At 49.9% G+C, this 16,270-nt stretch overlaps 1 protein-coding gene across 1 annotated transcript in view; it reads left to right on the forward strand.

The window, feature by feature from the left end:
- Positions 1-10,338, forward strand: part of LOC115898166 (radial spoke head 10 homolog B2-like) — a 45,665-nt gene extending 35,327 nt beyond the window's left edge. Inside the window, 2 exon segments of the mRNA XM_030931982.1 lie at positions 9,503-9,596; positions 10,253-10,338. Coding sequence (XP_030787842.1) covers positions 9,503-9,596; positions 10,253-10,338 — 180 coding nt within the window.
- The last annotated feature ends 5,932 nt before the right edge of the window (positions 10,339-16,270 follow it).

Consider the following 16,270-nt stretch of genomic DNA (forward strand, 5'->3'; position numbering starts at 1 on the left):
CAAAAAAACCCCCCAAACTCCTTCATTCCTCCACCCCGCCTTCAAACCGCGAGTAACCTATTCTACTTTCTAGCTATGTGTGTGTGTGTGTGTGTATATATATATATGTATTTTTTTTCCTGACTTCATTCTTCCCATTACATAGTTATATATTTTAACCCACTGTCACTTGGGTGTATTCACATTATTCATTACCTTGAATTCCCTTTATTTCTCTGTAGCTATGAAGGGGAGAAAGTTCGTGGGCTGTACGAGGGAAAAGGCTTCGCAGTCTTTCAAGGCGGTTGTACCTTCGTGTGAGTTGTGCATTTGAGAACCTGCAGGAGGGGAGGAAGGTGTGGGGTGATGGTCCGAGATTTGCAAATCTTCAGTAAAATCCACTGATGCTTCAAAAGAAATTGGAAGCTCTTCGTGCTGATTTTATTCTGAACCCTGATTACCTATTTAAGGTAAAAATAATGCTCAGTATAATACAAGTTATTTTAGATTTGTTCTTTTCCTGATTATTTTATTTTATTATTTCTTGAGACAGGGTCTCACTCGGTCACCAAAGCTGGAGTGCAGTGGTGTGATCATAGCTCATTGCGGCCTTGACCTCCCGGAGTCAAACGATCCTCCCTCCTCAGCCTCTTGAATAGCTGGGAGGACAGGCGTGAGCTACCACGCCTGGCTAAATTTTTTTTTTTTTTCTTTTTGGTAGAGACAAGGACTTGCTGTGTTGCCAGGGCTGGTCTTGAACTCCTGGCCACAAGTGATCCTCCTGCCTCAGACTCCTAAAATGCTGGGATTGCAGGTGTGAGCCCCTGCACCCAGTTGAGAACACAGTTTTGTAGCTGAGGTCATCCTTAGGTCATGAAGATGAGGCCCTCTTAGATCCTTTTTAGAGAAGGATGGATTCCAGCGTGGAGCCAGCTCAAAGTAGGACTCAGTAGGACGCAGCTGCTGCTGAGTGCGCAGACAAACATCTTCACACACGGGAAACTGGGATAAGGCAGCTGTGTGAGATCATCATCAGCTGCCGGCCAGACGCGGTGGCTCCCGCCTATAATCCCAGCACTTTGGGAGGCCAAGTTGGGTGCGTTGCTTGAGCTCAGGATTTCAAGACCAGCCTGGCCAACACGGTGAAATCCCGTCTCTACAAAAAATACAAAAACTAGCTGGGCATGGTGGTGGATGCCTGTAGTCCCAGCTACTCGGGAGGCTGAAGTGGGAGGATTGCTGGAGCCTGGGAGGTCGAGGCTGCAGTGAGCTATGATCATACCACTGCACTCCAGCCTGGGTGACAGAACGAGACCTCATCTCAAATATATATATATGTCAACTGCATTCTAAGCATTTGTCGTTGCTTTGTTTTGAAGGGTATGTTTTCAGAAGGACTCATGCATGGACAAGGGACTTATATTTGGGGCCGATGGATTAAAATACGAGGTGAGGCATATAACCAGTTATAGTTCTAAACTGTGATTGTTGGATGGAACAATCAGTTTCCCACAATTGAACAGCCTGTTTTCGTAGATGTAATTCAGCAGATGGGTTAGAAAATTCACAGAACCAGGCCGGGCGCGGTGGCTCAAGCCTGTAATCCCAGCACTTTGGGAGGCCGAGACGGGCGGATCACGAGGTCAGGAGATCAAGACCATCCTGGCTAACATGGTGAAACCCCGTCTCTACTAAAAAATACAAAAAAAACTAGCTGGGCGAGGTGGCAGCCGCCTGTAGTCCCAGCTACTCGGAGGCTGAGGCAGGAGAATGGCGTGAAACCTGGGAGGCAGAGCTTGCAGTGAGCTGAGATCCGGCCACTGCACTCCAGCCTGGGCGACAGAGCGAGACTCGGTCTCAAAAAAAAAAAAAAAAAAAAAAGAAAAGAAAAATTCACAGAACCAGAGGATCTAGTAACTCATGACTACACCGAACCCAGGAGGAATTGTTACTGGTTTGTGTGTTCTAGAGGTATTCCACGCTTTCTCAGCACAGAGAGCACACAAACATGTATGCAGCTTGTCCTACTTTTTTTTTTTGGAGATAGGGTCTTGCTCTGTTGCCCAGGCTGGAGTACAGTGGTGCAATCATGACTCACGGCAGCCTGGACCTTCTGTAGCCTGTCTTGCTTTTCACAAACACACACAGTTTTATTACACACTCTCTTTGGCACATTTACTTAGTCTGACGTGGGGTCTTGCTGTGTCACCCAGGCTGAAGTGCAGTGGTGAGATCATGACTCACGGCAGCCTCAAACTCCCAGGCTCAAGCGATCCTCTCGGCTCAGCCTGCTGAGTAGCTGAGACTACAGGTGTGCTCCACAGTGCCTGGCTAATTTATTTTTACTTTTTTTTTTTTTTTTTTTTTTTTGTAGAGACAGGGTCTTGCTGTGTTGCCCAGGCTGGTCTTGAACTCCTGGGCTTAAGCGATCCTCCCACCTCGGCCTCCCAAAGTGTTGGGGATTGTAGGCGTGAGCCACCGCACCTGGCCTGTACCTTTAATTTTGAGATCAAACCATATCCATGGATGCAGATCTGTTTTTACTGGCTGCGTGTATTCCATTATGTGGCTTTCATTTCACCTGTCTTGCAGGGTTGAGAATATGTATTTTTAAACTGATTGCAAGGACCAAATTGTTCTCCAAGGGATTGTACCAGGCTCAATTCCCACCCACAAAGTGAGTGAGCGCCTGAAATGCTATTCTAAAATTCCCAAATGCAGAGTTGCTAACAGATGGTGTTTATAAATGGTAATGATGACATTCAAAACACATGTGCATAATGCACTTATTCAAATAACACCCAGGCAATGATGGAAACGGAGTCGAGTTTGGGCCGGGAAGCCAACTGCAGCTGGGTGGTGAGAGGAGCAGGGAGAGAGAGGGAGGGACTGACCCTCACTGACGGGCGAGGAGGATCTCCAAGTTCCAGGGGAGCCTGAGGATTGGGTCCCCACCTTGGATTCATGCCAGCTCCCTTCCCATGCGACAGCGACTGACATGCAAGGTTTCTCGTCCTTATTTTATTCTATTTATTTTATTTTATTTTTGAGACAGAGTCTCGCTCTGTCGCCCAGGCTGGAGTGCAGTGGCGGGATCTCGGCTCACTGCAACCTCCACCTCCTGGGTTCAAGCAGTTCTCCTGCCTCGCTCCAGAGTAGCTGGGATTACAGACGCGCGCCACCACGCCGGGCTAATTTTTGTATTTTTAGTAGAGACGGGGTTTCGCCATGTTGGCCAGGCTGGTCTCAAACCCCTGACTTCAGGTGATCTGCCCACCTCAGCCTCCCAAAGTGCAGGGATTACAGGTGTGAGCCATGCACCAGGCCAATTTCTGGTCTTTAAATGGTAATTTACCAAGAACCCCCCCGTGCCTCATTGTCGCGGGAAAACTCTCGGCAGGTGGGGGGGTCATTTTTGCAGGCACAGATCCCAGCTCCAGCCCAGTTGGGGGCTTCTGGGCAGGACTCGGGGGTCTCCTAGAAGCATCCTCAGAGAGAGGCCGGCTGGCCTCATGGGTCCTGGCTAGTGATCAGGCCAGGCTGTGCTGTCCTCTTTTGTCTGCTGACTTGGCTGCCTCCAGGGAGTTCAGGTTCCTGGAAGAGGATCCGACGCTGCTGGGTGGTGTGCAGCGTGCTGCCTGCTGTCCACTCAGATGTCCTGGGCAGAGCGGGTTCCCTAGCAGGTGCCCCTGGGGCAGGCTGTTGACTGACTTGTTTACAGAGTATTTTGATGACCTGTGGCAGAAAGAAGGATTTTCTGACCGGGCGCAGTGGCTCATGCCTGTAATCCCAACACTTTGGGAGGCCGAGGCAGGCAGATCACCTGAGGTCAGGAGTTTGAGACCAGCCTGGCCAATATGGTGAAACTATCTCTACTGAAACTACAAAAATGTGCTGGGCGTGGTGGTGGGCGCCTGTAATCCCAGCTACTCGGGAGGCTAAGGTAGGAGAATTGCTTAAACCTGGGAGGCAGAGGTTGCAGTGAGCCGAGACTGCACCGTCGCACTCAGCCTGGGCAACAAGAGCAATACTCCCTCTTGGGGGGGAAAAAAAAAAAAGGAAAAAGAAAGAGGAACTGCCCCAGTCATCATTAAGCCTGGAGGGAACAGTGAATTCACCTCCTTTTTTTTTTCCATTAGACACAGGATCTTGCTTTGTCACCCAGGCTGGAATGCAGTGGTCATAGTTCACTGCAGCCTCAACCTCCTAGGCTCAACAGATCCTCTCACCTCAGCACCCCCAAAGTGCTGGAATTATAGGCGTGCACCACTGCACCTTGGTGGCATGCACCTGTAGTCCCAGCTACTTGGGAGGCCAAGGTGGGAGGATCACTTGAGGCTGGGAGTTTGAGACCAGACCAGCCTGGGCAACATAGAGAAACCCCATCTCCACAAAATATTTAAAAATTAGTGAGGCTTGTGGCATACACACCTGTAGTCTCAGCTATTTGGGGGGCGTGGTGGGAGGATCACTTGAGCCCGGGAGGTCAAGGCTGCAGTGAGCTGTGATTGCGCCGCTGCACTCCAGCCTAGTTGACAGAGTGAGACCCTGTCTAAAAAAAAAAAAAAGCCAGGCATGATGGCTCACGCCTGTTAATCCCAGCACTTTGGGAGGCTGAGGCAGGTGGAACACCTGAGGTCAGAAGTTTGAGACCAGCCTGGCCAACATGGCAAAACTCCGTCTCTACTAAAAATACAAAAAAAATTAGCAGGGTGTGGTGGTGGGTGCCTGTAATCCCAGCTACTTGAGAGGCTGAGGCAGGAGAATTGCTTGAAAATGGGAGGCAGAGGTTGCAGTGAGCCAAGATGGCACCATTGCACTCCAGCCTGGGCAACAGAGTGAGACTCTGTCTGAAAAATAAGAACAAAAACAAATATTTTTCTAGAGACAGGGTCTCCCTCGGTTGCCCAGGCTGGCCTCAAATTCCTGGCCTCAAGCAATCCTCCCACCTTGGTCTCCCAAAGTGCTGTGATTACAGGCGTGAGCCACTGCGCCCTGCCAAGGTGAGTTCTAAGAATCTGAAGTTCCCCGGGTCAGGATTGGAAGCCAGCACTTTCCAACCTCACCTGCTCGCTCCTTCGAGCTCGGTCGACCTGCAGCCTCCCAGATATTTCCTCCTGCCTGAGCTTCCGCCCAGTGGTCGGGTCGGATGAGAGAGGATGGGAAATGCAGACCAGGAAGAGAGAGAATGCGAGGGGATGTTCAATGCGTGTCCACAGGAGAGGCAAGAACAGAATCAGAGGTCAGGCAGCTCCTGGAACCGCCCACAGGACTAGGGATTCCCGCCCCCACCCCCAACTCTTCCTTCTGTCACCCCATGGCCGTTCTGCTTCAGGGCGACTTTGTGAAGAATGTCCCGATGAACCACGGCGTGTACACGTGGCCGGACGGCAGCATGTACGAAGGCGAAGTGGTCAACAGCATGAGGAACGGGTTCGGGATGTTCAAGCGCAGCACCCAGCCCGCATCCTACATCGGCCACTGGTACAATGGCAGGCGGCACGGGAAGGTGGGCGGGGCGGGGCCGGGCGGGGCGGCCCCGTGGAGGGCGGGAGTGACGGGGTGGGGGGATGGGCAGCCACGGGCGGGCGGCGCGGCCCGGTAGAGGGCAGGGAAGATGGGCAGCCACTGGGGGGAGTCGGCCATGGGGGGGCAAGGTGGGGTGGGGGGCGGGGCAGAAAGGGGATGGGGTGGCTGTGTGGAGAGCAAGGGAGGGGCTGGGCGGCCACATGGAGAGAGAAGCGGGTATGGGCTGGCGGCGCTGTCCAGGGCATATTCACTTTTTGTTTATTAAGGTGAAATTCACATTACGTAAATTAACCATTTTATTAATTTTTTTTTTTTTTTTTTTTTTGAGACGGAGCCTCACTCTGTTGCCCAGGCTGGAGTGCAGTGGCTCCATCTCAGTTCACTGCAAGCTCCGCCTCCTGGGTTCAAGCAATTCTCCTGCCTCAGTCTCCCAAGTAACTGGGACTGCAGGTGTGCACCACCATGCCCAGCTAGTTTTTGTATTTTTAGTAGAGACGGGGTTTTGCCATGTTAGCCAGGGTGGTCTCCAACTCCTGACCTCAAGTGATCCACCCGCCTCGGCCTCCCAAAGTGCTGGGATTACAGGCGTGCACCACTGTGCCTGAACATATGCAGGCTTTAACAGGCTGTTTATTGAGTTGTGGTGGTGTTTGTGTGTGTGTGTGTGTGTGTGTGTGTGTGTGTGTTTTAGCTTACAGCAGATTGCTTGAGACCTATTGGAGGGACTGGGCACGGTGACTTTCAGACAGCAGCATCTGAATGGCTATTTATTGAGTTGTGTTGTTGTGTGTGTGTGTGTGTGTGCGTGTTTTAGCTTAGAGAAGATTGCTTGAGATGTATTGGAGGGATTGGGCACGGTGACTTCCAGACAGCAGCATCTGAATGGCTGTTTATTGAGTTGTGTTGTTGTTGTGTGTGTGTGTGTGTGTGTTTTAGCTTACAGCAGATTGCTTGAGACATATTGGAGGGACTGGGCATGGTGACTTCCAGACAGCAGCATCTGAATAGCTGCAGGAAGGAATGAGTTTGCCTGATCGTGAGAGAGAAGATAGAAAAATTCTCTCTCTGTTTCTGTCTCTCTCACACACAGATAAACCTGTGAAAAAGCCTTTTGAGGCTTTTCAATGTAGATCAAAGGGTACACTATGCTCACTTATACTCAGAGGCAGTAAAATGAGTAGGATGTCCAAATGGGTAAAACAACGATGGTTCTGGTGCCTAAGAGAGAGTGACCTTCCGTTACATGGAAGGCTCAACTGTTCACTCCAAGTGGCAACAGACAGGATTTCTTTAGGTACTTAATTGACTTATAGTTACTGGATATAATGAATAGACTTGAATATGATGAGTGCAGTCATTCTGTGCCTTAATATGGCTTTTTTAATTTAATTTTATTTTATTTTGAGGCGGAGTCTCGGTCTATTACCCAGGCTGGAGTGCAGTGTGGCACGATCTGGACTCACTGCAACCTCTGCCTCCCAGGTTCAAGTGATTCTCCTGCCTCGGCCTCCCAAGCAGCTGGGATTATAGGTGCACACTGCCACACCCGGCCAATCTTTGTATTTTTAGTAGAGACAGGGTTTCACTGTATTGGCCAGCCTGGTCTAGCACTTCTGGCCTCAAGTGATCCACCCGCCTCATTCTCTGAAACTTCTGGGATTACAGGCATGAGCCAACGCGCCTTGGCCTGTTATTTGTTTTTTTAGAGATGGGGTCTCACTATGTTGCCCAGGCTGGTCTCAAACTCCTGGGCTCAGGTGATCCACCCCCTTGGCCTCCCAAAGTGCTGAGATTACAGGCGTGAACCACTGTGCCTGATTCTGTTCACTGTCTTGACTGAGGCGATGGTTTCACAGGTATAGACATGTGAAAACACATCCAAGGGTACACTTCATGTGTAGTTCATTGTAAATCAGTTACACCCCATTAAAATAATATGTGCGTGTGCGCGCGTGTGTGCCTGTGTGGATCTCTATGGAAACCAGAAGCCCTCTGACGCCTGTGTTTGTTCTTGCTTAGGACGCCCAGAACAAGAGTCCCAGCGTGGTCATGAGCCACGAATCGGATGCTGCTCACTCTGACAGTGCCAGGTCATCTTCCAGCAAGTTAGAGCTCTGGCCTGATATTAACAAAATAAGGAAATCAGAGGTTTGTCTTGGCAACTAACCGTGTAGAGACCCGCTACCGAGTGCCTGCTCTGTGAAGAGCTCTTTACCACGCAGTGGGGGCCTGGCACTGAACAGAAACCCACGCCCTCATGGACACTACGTTCCAGTGCGGAGGGGACACGGGAGGGAGGAGGGGACACGGCAGGGAGGAGGGGACACAGCAGCAGGCAAACAGCACTAATAGCGTTTTTGGGTGTTTACCTGGCACTGAGCCATCCCCAGGGACCAGCTCAGCGTCCCGATGACCTTCAGGTGCTGTGATTCTCTCTAGGAGGGAAGCCAGGCCCAGGAAGGTAAAATAACTTGGCCGCAGCTGCATAAGCAGTAAGTCGTGGAGCGGGGAGGGGTTTGTGCCCAGGCAGTTTGACTCCAGAATTAGCCCCGGTTACCGCAAGCTCTGCTTCTTCCCACTTACGAGGTCTAAGTGACAGGAAGGGCATCTGGCCGGGGTGGGGCCCTGGCGTTTATTCTGGGTGAGGTGGGATGGGATGGGACAGCGTCTGAGCAGAGGCATCAGGAGGCTCTGTGGCTTCACTGTTGAGAAACCGGTGAGGAAGCTCTTGGAACCATCCCAGTGGGAGGTGATGGTGACTGGGACTAAGGTGGGCTGAGGTCTGAGGTGTTCTGAAGGCTGCGGGGGTTGAGAGGGAAGGAGAAGGCAAAGATGAGTCCAAGATGTTTTGGCTGAGCATTGGAAGAATGGAGTGGCCATTTAAGATGATGTGGAAGACGGAGGCAGGGGGCTGAGTTTGGGGAGCAAAAATAAGTGGTTGATTTTGGACAAGTTAAGCTTAAGGTGCCTGAATTGAGGCCCAAGGAGCACGGCCAGAGGCAAGACTGGAGTTCAAGGACTGCAGGAGGTGGAAATGTGGGCGTTAGGGCATACACGTGGTAATTAGAGCCGTTAGGTCGGGTGCGGTGGCTCATGCCTGGAATCCCAGCACCTTGGGAGACCGAGGCGGGTGGGTCACTTGAGGTCAGGAGTTCGAGACCAGCCCAGCCAACATGGTGAAACCCTGTCTCTACTAAAAAATACAAAAATTAGCCAGGCCTGATGGCAGGTGCCTGTAATCCCAGCTATTCAGGAGGGTGAGGCAGGGAAATTGCTGGAACCTGGGGGAGGCAGAGGTGGCAGTGAGCTGAGATCCTGGCTGGGCAACAGAGTGAGATTCTGTCTCAAAAAATGTAATAATAATTAAAGCCATTAATACATGAATCCATGGTTAACTTTATACAATAAATACTGTGCCAACAGACCCAGGGGACATTTTCAAGTCTTTGGGTTTTTTATTTTTTGAGAGCCTTTCAGTAAATACAATAATTCTGTTATTCATTTCCTTAATAGTATAAATGTTAATATTTTATTCAGGTTAAAAATAGTCAAACTGGCTGGGTGTGTGGCTCACACCTGTAATCCCAGCACTTTGGGAGGCCAAGGTGGGCAGATCACCTGAGGTCAGGGGTTTAAGACCATCCTGGTCAATGTGGTGAAACCCTGTCTCTACTAAAAATACAAAAATTAGCCAGGTGTGGTGGCGCATTGCCTGTAGTCCCAGCTACCCGGGAAAGCTGAGGCAGGAGAATCGCTGGAACCCGGGAGGTGGAGGCTGCAGTGAGCCAAGATCGTTCCATTGTGCTCCAGCCTTGGCAACAGAGTGAGACTCTGTCTCCAAAAAAAAAAAAAAAAAAGTCAAGTGAAAGTCAAATTAGCTCAAGGAGAACAGCCTCAATAATTTTCTAGTTAATTATAGTGTAAACAAGTAGTTACAAGCCCACAATGATGTAAAAGTAACATTTTGCTTTATGATTTTTTTTAAATGTAAAAGCCCAAGATCAAGAAGTCTCTAAGTGATGAAAGAGTCTCCAAAATGAATTTTCAATCTACTGGAAAAGGGGTCACCTTTTTTTCATCTGAGAGCGGTGAGTGTTTTAATGATAGAACCTTAATATTTACAAACTGTTGCTTATGAATTATATAATGTCTATACAGTTTCACAGCCATCTTTTTTAAATTTTTATTGTCTTAGAGGCAGAGTCTCGCTATGTTGTGCAGGCTGGTCTTGAACTCCTAGGCTCAAGCGATCCTCCCACCTCGGCCTCCCGAGTAGCTGGGATTACAAGTAGGCGTCACCACACCCAGCACAACTGTCTTTTTAAACAATGAGGCTGGTATAGCTGCTTCCATTTCTCCTCCCTGGTTTGCAGTTCAAGTTCAAGGCGTGACCTTGCTGTGCTGACTTACTCTGTTAGGGCAGAGGCTGGGATGGGACAGCTGGGCCTCCCCTGGGCCCTGCACGCCCATCTCAGAGTCTGCTGCTGTTGACTGTATTGTTTTCTTCCAGGCAACTTTCCTCTCTCCAGGGTCTCATTCTCTTTGAGTTTTAAAGGTGCTCAAATTAAAAACAACAAACAACCCTTATTTACTTCCTCATCCTCCTCTTTTATTATGTTTTCCTTTATCCTGGGAAAATGGCTCTTGAGGCCTCTCTCTCTGCTGACTGCACTTCCTCCCTTCTGGTTTGATTCCTCAGCCCTGTCTGCGTGAACTTCCAACCTCACGCCTCTCCTTTCCTCAGGGTCATCCAGTGATGATCAATGTCATGGGAATTTTCCGCTGTCACTTTGCTGGCTTTGCCAGTTGCATGTGGCCTTGTTTCCATGATTAAACAAGCCCTGGTGTTTCCCCCTTTTCTTTTTCTTTCTTTTTTATTTTTGGAGACAAAGTCTTACTTTGTCACCCGGATGGGAGTGCAGTGGTGCCATCATAGCTTACTGCAACCTCTGCCTCCTGGGTTCAAGCAATTCTCCTGCCTCAGCCTCCCTAGTGGCTGGGATTACAGGCACCCGTCACAGCGCCTTGTATTTTTAGGAGAGAAGGGATTTCATCATGTTGGCCAGGGTGGTCTCGAACGCCTGACCTCAGGTGATCTGCCTGCCTTGGCCTCCCAAAGTACTGAGATTACAGATGTGAGCCCAACTGCGCCTGGCCTTTTTTTTTTTTTTTTTTTTAAAGAGGTGGGGTCTTGCTGTGTTGCCCAGGCTGGTCTTGAACTCCTGGATCCAGTAACTCCTGGGTCTGAACACCTTGGCCTCCCAAAGTGCTGAGGTTACAGGTAGGAGCCCAACTGCGCCTGGCCTTTTTTTTTTTTTTTTTTTTAAAGAGTTGGGGTCTTGCTATGTTGCCCAGGCTGGTCTTGAACTCCTGGGCCCAAGTGATCCTCCCACCGGGAAGCTGAGGCGGGAGGATCATCACATTCCCACTTCTATCCTCATCGCCCATCCCTCACCTCCCTTCTCATCCTAAAACAGCTGAAGGATTGCTTTTCTTGATGAAATTACATTGTCTGTGAACACATGGAGCCTAAGTGTGCAGTTTAATGGGTTTAGACACCCATGTAACTGAAATCTAATCAGGATACAGAAGTGTCCATGCTCCCAGAAAGTTCCTTCATGTCTCTTTTTACTCAATCCCCTTCCCCCTTGGTCTGGAAATGTGAAAGGTTCTGATACTTCCCGGAGCACCCAAATTTTCTGGGTCTCTCTGCCAGCCAGTGGCTCTGGGCAAGCCATCTGTCCATCAGATCATCAGGTCCCTGTGAAACAGCAGTCACTGGCCACTTCCCTGAGGATACAAGTAATCATGCTGTCCACTTTGCTGGCTGTCACCATGCGGTCACCCAGGTCAAGCAGCAACAGCAAGTATACTTTTTTTCTTTTTTAAAAACTTCCTCTGGCTGGTGCAATGATTCACACCCGTAATCCCAGCACTTTGGAAGGCTGAGGCAGGTGGATCACCTGAGGTCAGGAGTTCGAACACGGGCCAAGATGGTGAAAAAAAAAAAAAAAATTAGCTGGATGTGGTGGCACATGCCTGTAATCCCAGACACTTGAAAGACTGAGGCAGGAAAATCACTTGAACCCAGGAGCCGGAGGTTGCAGTGAGCTGAGATCACGTCATTGTACTCCAGTCTGGACAACAGAGACTCCATCTCAAAAAAAAAAAAAAGAAAAGAAATGGCAAACTTCCTCTAAAACTTTCCACACAAAGCTTATTTTTCCTTCTCTGTCTGTACCCGAGACCTCATGCTCAGTTTATCCATGGCAAAGCCAGCCCTGATGGAAAGGGTGAGGATGCCTGTAATTACCTTAGCAACAGAACATGTGGTGCATTTGAATCATATCATCTCATCCCTATAGCAACAGAGAATCTCAGAATTACGGTGCTCTGGAGCCAAGTGGCAACAGCACTGAGTCCAACCTCTTAGATTAAAACGAAACCCAACAGAAACAAACAAAAACAGTCTTTTACCATTCAGATAGCTTTCATAGCCTTGTACCTATTTTTTGTTGTTGCTTGGAAATACAATGGAACTTTGATACCAAAAAGATAGCAGGGAACATCCACTTGGGCTGCTGGGCTTTTGGCTGATTTTATCAGAGGCTTTGTCCTATGTCATTAGGAATAAAAAATAATTTTTTGACTGATGGAGGAAGAGAGAGTTGGCCAGGGATGAATGTAGAGATGCTGATATCAGAGACCACAGAGCTGTGGCAAGAATTCCTCATTTATTTAACGTGTCTTCGTGAGATTGCATCATTCTCTGCCTCTGAGGTCGGCGTGCAAAGAACGACTTTCTCTTTTGTCAGCTGGGAACTGTAAAGGGGAAATATCTGCCGGGCACGGTGACTCACGCCTGTAAACCCAGCACTTTGGGAGGTGGAGATAGGAGGATCACAAGGTCAGGAGACCAAGACAATCCTGCCTAAACCAGTGAAACCCCGTCTCTACTAAAAATACAGAAAAATAGCTGGGCGTGGTGGCAGGCGCCTGTAGTCCCAGCTACTCGGGAGGCTGAGGCAGGAGAATCGCTAGAACCCAGGAGGCAGAGCTTGCAGTGAGCCGAGATTACACCACTGCACTCTAGCCTGGGCGACAGAGCGCGAGACTCTTGTCTCAAAAAAAAAAAAAAAAAAAAAAAAAAGGGAAAGATTTTGTCTGCAGTCTCCTGATACCAACTCCTGGCCTCAAGGAAGTCCTCCAGGGCGGAGGGTAACAATATGAAATGCAAACATGGGATGTGGGGAGGTTCGATACCTCATCCTGATACCGACTCTACCTTTTGGATGCGTCGTGGTCTAATTCAAAACCATGAACTTGGGAACAGGGGATATCTCAGTAGCCTCCTTGGGAACATGCTTCACGCTGAGACCAACAGAGCAGGGGGCATTGGAGGCTGCGCTTCAAAGATGAGTGGGGGCCAGGAGCGCAGGCTGATGCGTGTAATCCCAGCACTTTGGGAGGCCGAGGCAGGAGGATCACTTGAGCCCAGAAGTTTGAGACCCACTTGGGGCAACATGGTGAAACCCTGTCTCTACAAAAAATTAGCCAGGCATGGTGGCACATGCCTGCACTCCCAGATACCCAGGAGACTGAGATGGGAGGATGATCTGAGCCTGGGAGGTCAAAGCTATAGTGAGTCGTAACTGAGCTACTGCACTCCAGCCTGGGCGAGTGAGACCTTGTCTCAAAAACAAAACAAAGCAAAACAAAATCTTTTTTTTTTTTTTTTTTTTGAGACGGAGTCTCGCTCTGTCACCCAGGCTGGAGTGCAGTGGCCGGATTTCAGCTCACTGCAAGCTCTGCCTCCCAGGTTTACGCCATTCTCCTGCCTCAGCCTCCAGAGTAGCTGGGACCACAGGCGCCCGCCACCTCGCCCGGCTAGTTTTTTGTATTTTTTAGTAGAGATGGGGTTTCACCGTGTTAGCCAGGATGGTCTCGGCCTCCCAAAGTGCTGGGATTACAGGCTTGAGCCACCGAGCCCGGCCAACAAAATCTTAAAAAAATAGACTGGGGGCCAGGCGTGCTAGCTCATGCCTGTAATCTCAGCACTTTGGGAGGTCGGGACGGGAGGATCACCTCAGGTCAGGAGTTCAAGACCAGCCTGGCCAATGCGGTGAAACCTTGTCTCTGCTAAAAATACAAAAAAATTAGCTGGGCATGGTGGCACGTGCCTGTAGTTCTGGCTACTCAGGAGGTTGAGGCACAAGAATCACTTGAACCTGGGTGGTGGAGGTTGCAGTGAGCTGAGATCCGGCCACCGTCACCAGCTTGGGTGACAGAGCAAGACTCCACCTCAATATATATATACACACACACACACATACATACATACACACATATATACAAAAATTAACTGCGCATGGTGGTGGGCGCCTGTAATCCCAGGTACTTCAGAGCCTGAGACTGGAGAATAGCTCAAACTCGGGAGGCGGAGGTTGCAGTGAGCCAAAATCGCACCAGTGCACTCCAGCCTGAGCAACAGAGCAAGACTCCATCTCAAAAAAAAAAAAAAAAAAAAAGAGACTGGGTTTGCCATGTTGCCCAGGCTGGTCTCAAGCTCCTGGCCTCAACTGATCCTCCTGCCTCAGCCTTTCAAAGTGCTGGATTACAGGCTGGAGCCACCATACCTGGCCCTGAAAAAACTACGTCTTCGTGTTACAGGAGCATATTTGACAGGCTCATTTAAATATCCCCACTTCTATCAAGAACCGACCAAAACTATCAAGGGTCATGGGAGAGAAATCCGCCATGCCTTGTCTAAATCCCCACAAACCTACAGTTTCACATACGGGTGGACCAAGCGCCTACAAACAGCCAGACAGGACTTGCAGTTTGGCACAGAAGGATCTTGGAAGTCACCTCGCTGAGTTCACAAGTAAATAGTTGAACAAACTGAAAAGTCAGCAACTCCTCTGAGATCCGTCCGCGGAAGTCAGTCACAGGGCAAACTCCCGGCCGCAAACTTGGAGAGACAGGATACAGAGAATTAAAACTTACCTGAGTAGAAACCCACGAGCAGAAGCCCCACACGGGACCCAGTGAAGAGGGGTGGGAAGAGCAGAGCGGCTGAGGAGCTGAATTGCTGTACCCGCTGAAGAAGCCCGAGACATAAAAACTCCCAGCAGGGCCGGGCGCGGTGGCTCACGACTGTAAAAGGAGTGCTTAGGGAGGCCAAGGCGGGCGGATCACGAGGTCAGGAGTTCGAGACTATCCTGGTTAACACGGTGAAACCCCATCTCTACTAAAAATACAAAAAATTAACCAGGCGTGGTGGCGGGCGCCTGTAATCCCAGCTACTCGGGAGGCTGAGGCAGGAAAATGGCGTGAACTTGGGAGGTGGAGCTTGCAGAGAGCAGAGATCCTGCCACTGCACTCCAGCCTGGGCGACAAGAGCGAAACTCCGTCTCAAAAAAAAAAAAAAAAAAAAAAAAAACCAAAAAAAAACGAGAGGACCAAGACAGGGCGCCCCGTGCTCTTGTGAGTTTTACCTTCAGGGGCTCAACCAGGTTCTCAGAGTGAATATTAGAGAAAAATCCCCTCGTGCCTCCAGCAAGGGGAGGGGAAAAGAGACAAGCCCGGCTTTCTGTTCTTAACAAGTTCAACCCTCAGGAGAAACTACTTAACCACAGCCGAACCTGGGGGGCTTCATCAGCGCCTCCCTGACCTGGGGGAAGGAAAATCCCCAACTCCAGCTGGCCCTAGCCGTCCACCTGGAGAAAAGGAAAAACCCAACCCCAGCCCCGGGAGCCATCCTGTCCCGCCTAAGCGGTGAGTTGGGGGTGTTAATAAGCACTTACGAAGTCCAGTCCAGAGGCACAGGCTCACTGAAAGATTAAGATCTGGCCGGGCACGGCCGGGCGCAGTGGCTCACACCTGTAATCCCAGCACTTTGGGAGGCTGAGGCGGGCGGATCACGAGGTCAGGAGATCAGACCATCCTGGCTAACAAGGTGAAACCCCGTCTCTACTAAAAATACAAAAAAATTAGCCGGGCGTGCTGTCAGGCTCCTGTAGTCCCAGTTACTCAGGAGGCTGAGGCAGGAGAACAGCGTGAACCCGGGAGGAGGAGCTTGCAGTGAGCTGAGATCGCAACTGGTGCACTCCAGCCTGTGCAACAAAGCCAGACTCCGTCTCAAAAAAAAAAAAAAAAAAAAAAAAAAAAATCTGGCCAGGCACAAACGCTCATGCCCAGAATCCCTGTACTTTGGAAGGTTGAGGTGGGAGGATTGCTTGAGCTCAAGAGTTGAAGACCAGCCTGGGCAATATAGTGAGACCTCATCTTTTAAAAAAATAATACTTTAAAACAAAGATTCAGACCTGCTCAGAGGACTATTACAGAGGCTTCTCCTCCCACCACACCTTCCCACCACTTTCCCCAGGTCTATAGCAGCGCCTTTTACCAATAAATTATGTCCAGTTATCAGGGAAAAAATTACAAGGCATAATAAAATGCAAAAACCATCCAGAAGCTTTGTAGAAGGTGTTTTTTTAAAAAAGTCAGCCAGGCGTGGTGGCTCACGCCTGTAATCCCAGCACTTTCGGAGGCCAAGGCGGGCAGATCACCTGAGGTCGGGAGTTCGAGACCAGCCTGGCCAACATGGTGAAACCCCCCCCCCCCCCGTCTCTACTGAAAAAATACAAAAATTAGTCAGGCATGGCGGTGTGTGCCTGTGGTCCCAGATACTCAGGAGGCTGAGGCAGGAGAATCATTTGAACCTGGGAGGCAGAGGTTGCAGCGAGCCAAGATGGGATCA

This window comes from Rhinopithecus roxellana, chromosome 6 (assembly GCF_007565055.1).
Source record: "Rhinopithecus roxellana isolate Shanxi Qingling chromosome 6, ASM756505v1, whole genome shotgun sequence".
In the NCBI taxonomy this organism is placed as follows: domain Eukaryota; kingdom Metazoa; phylum Chordata; class Mammalia; order Primates; family Cercopithecidae; genus Rhinopithecus; species Rhinopithecus roxellana.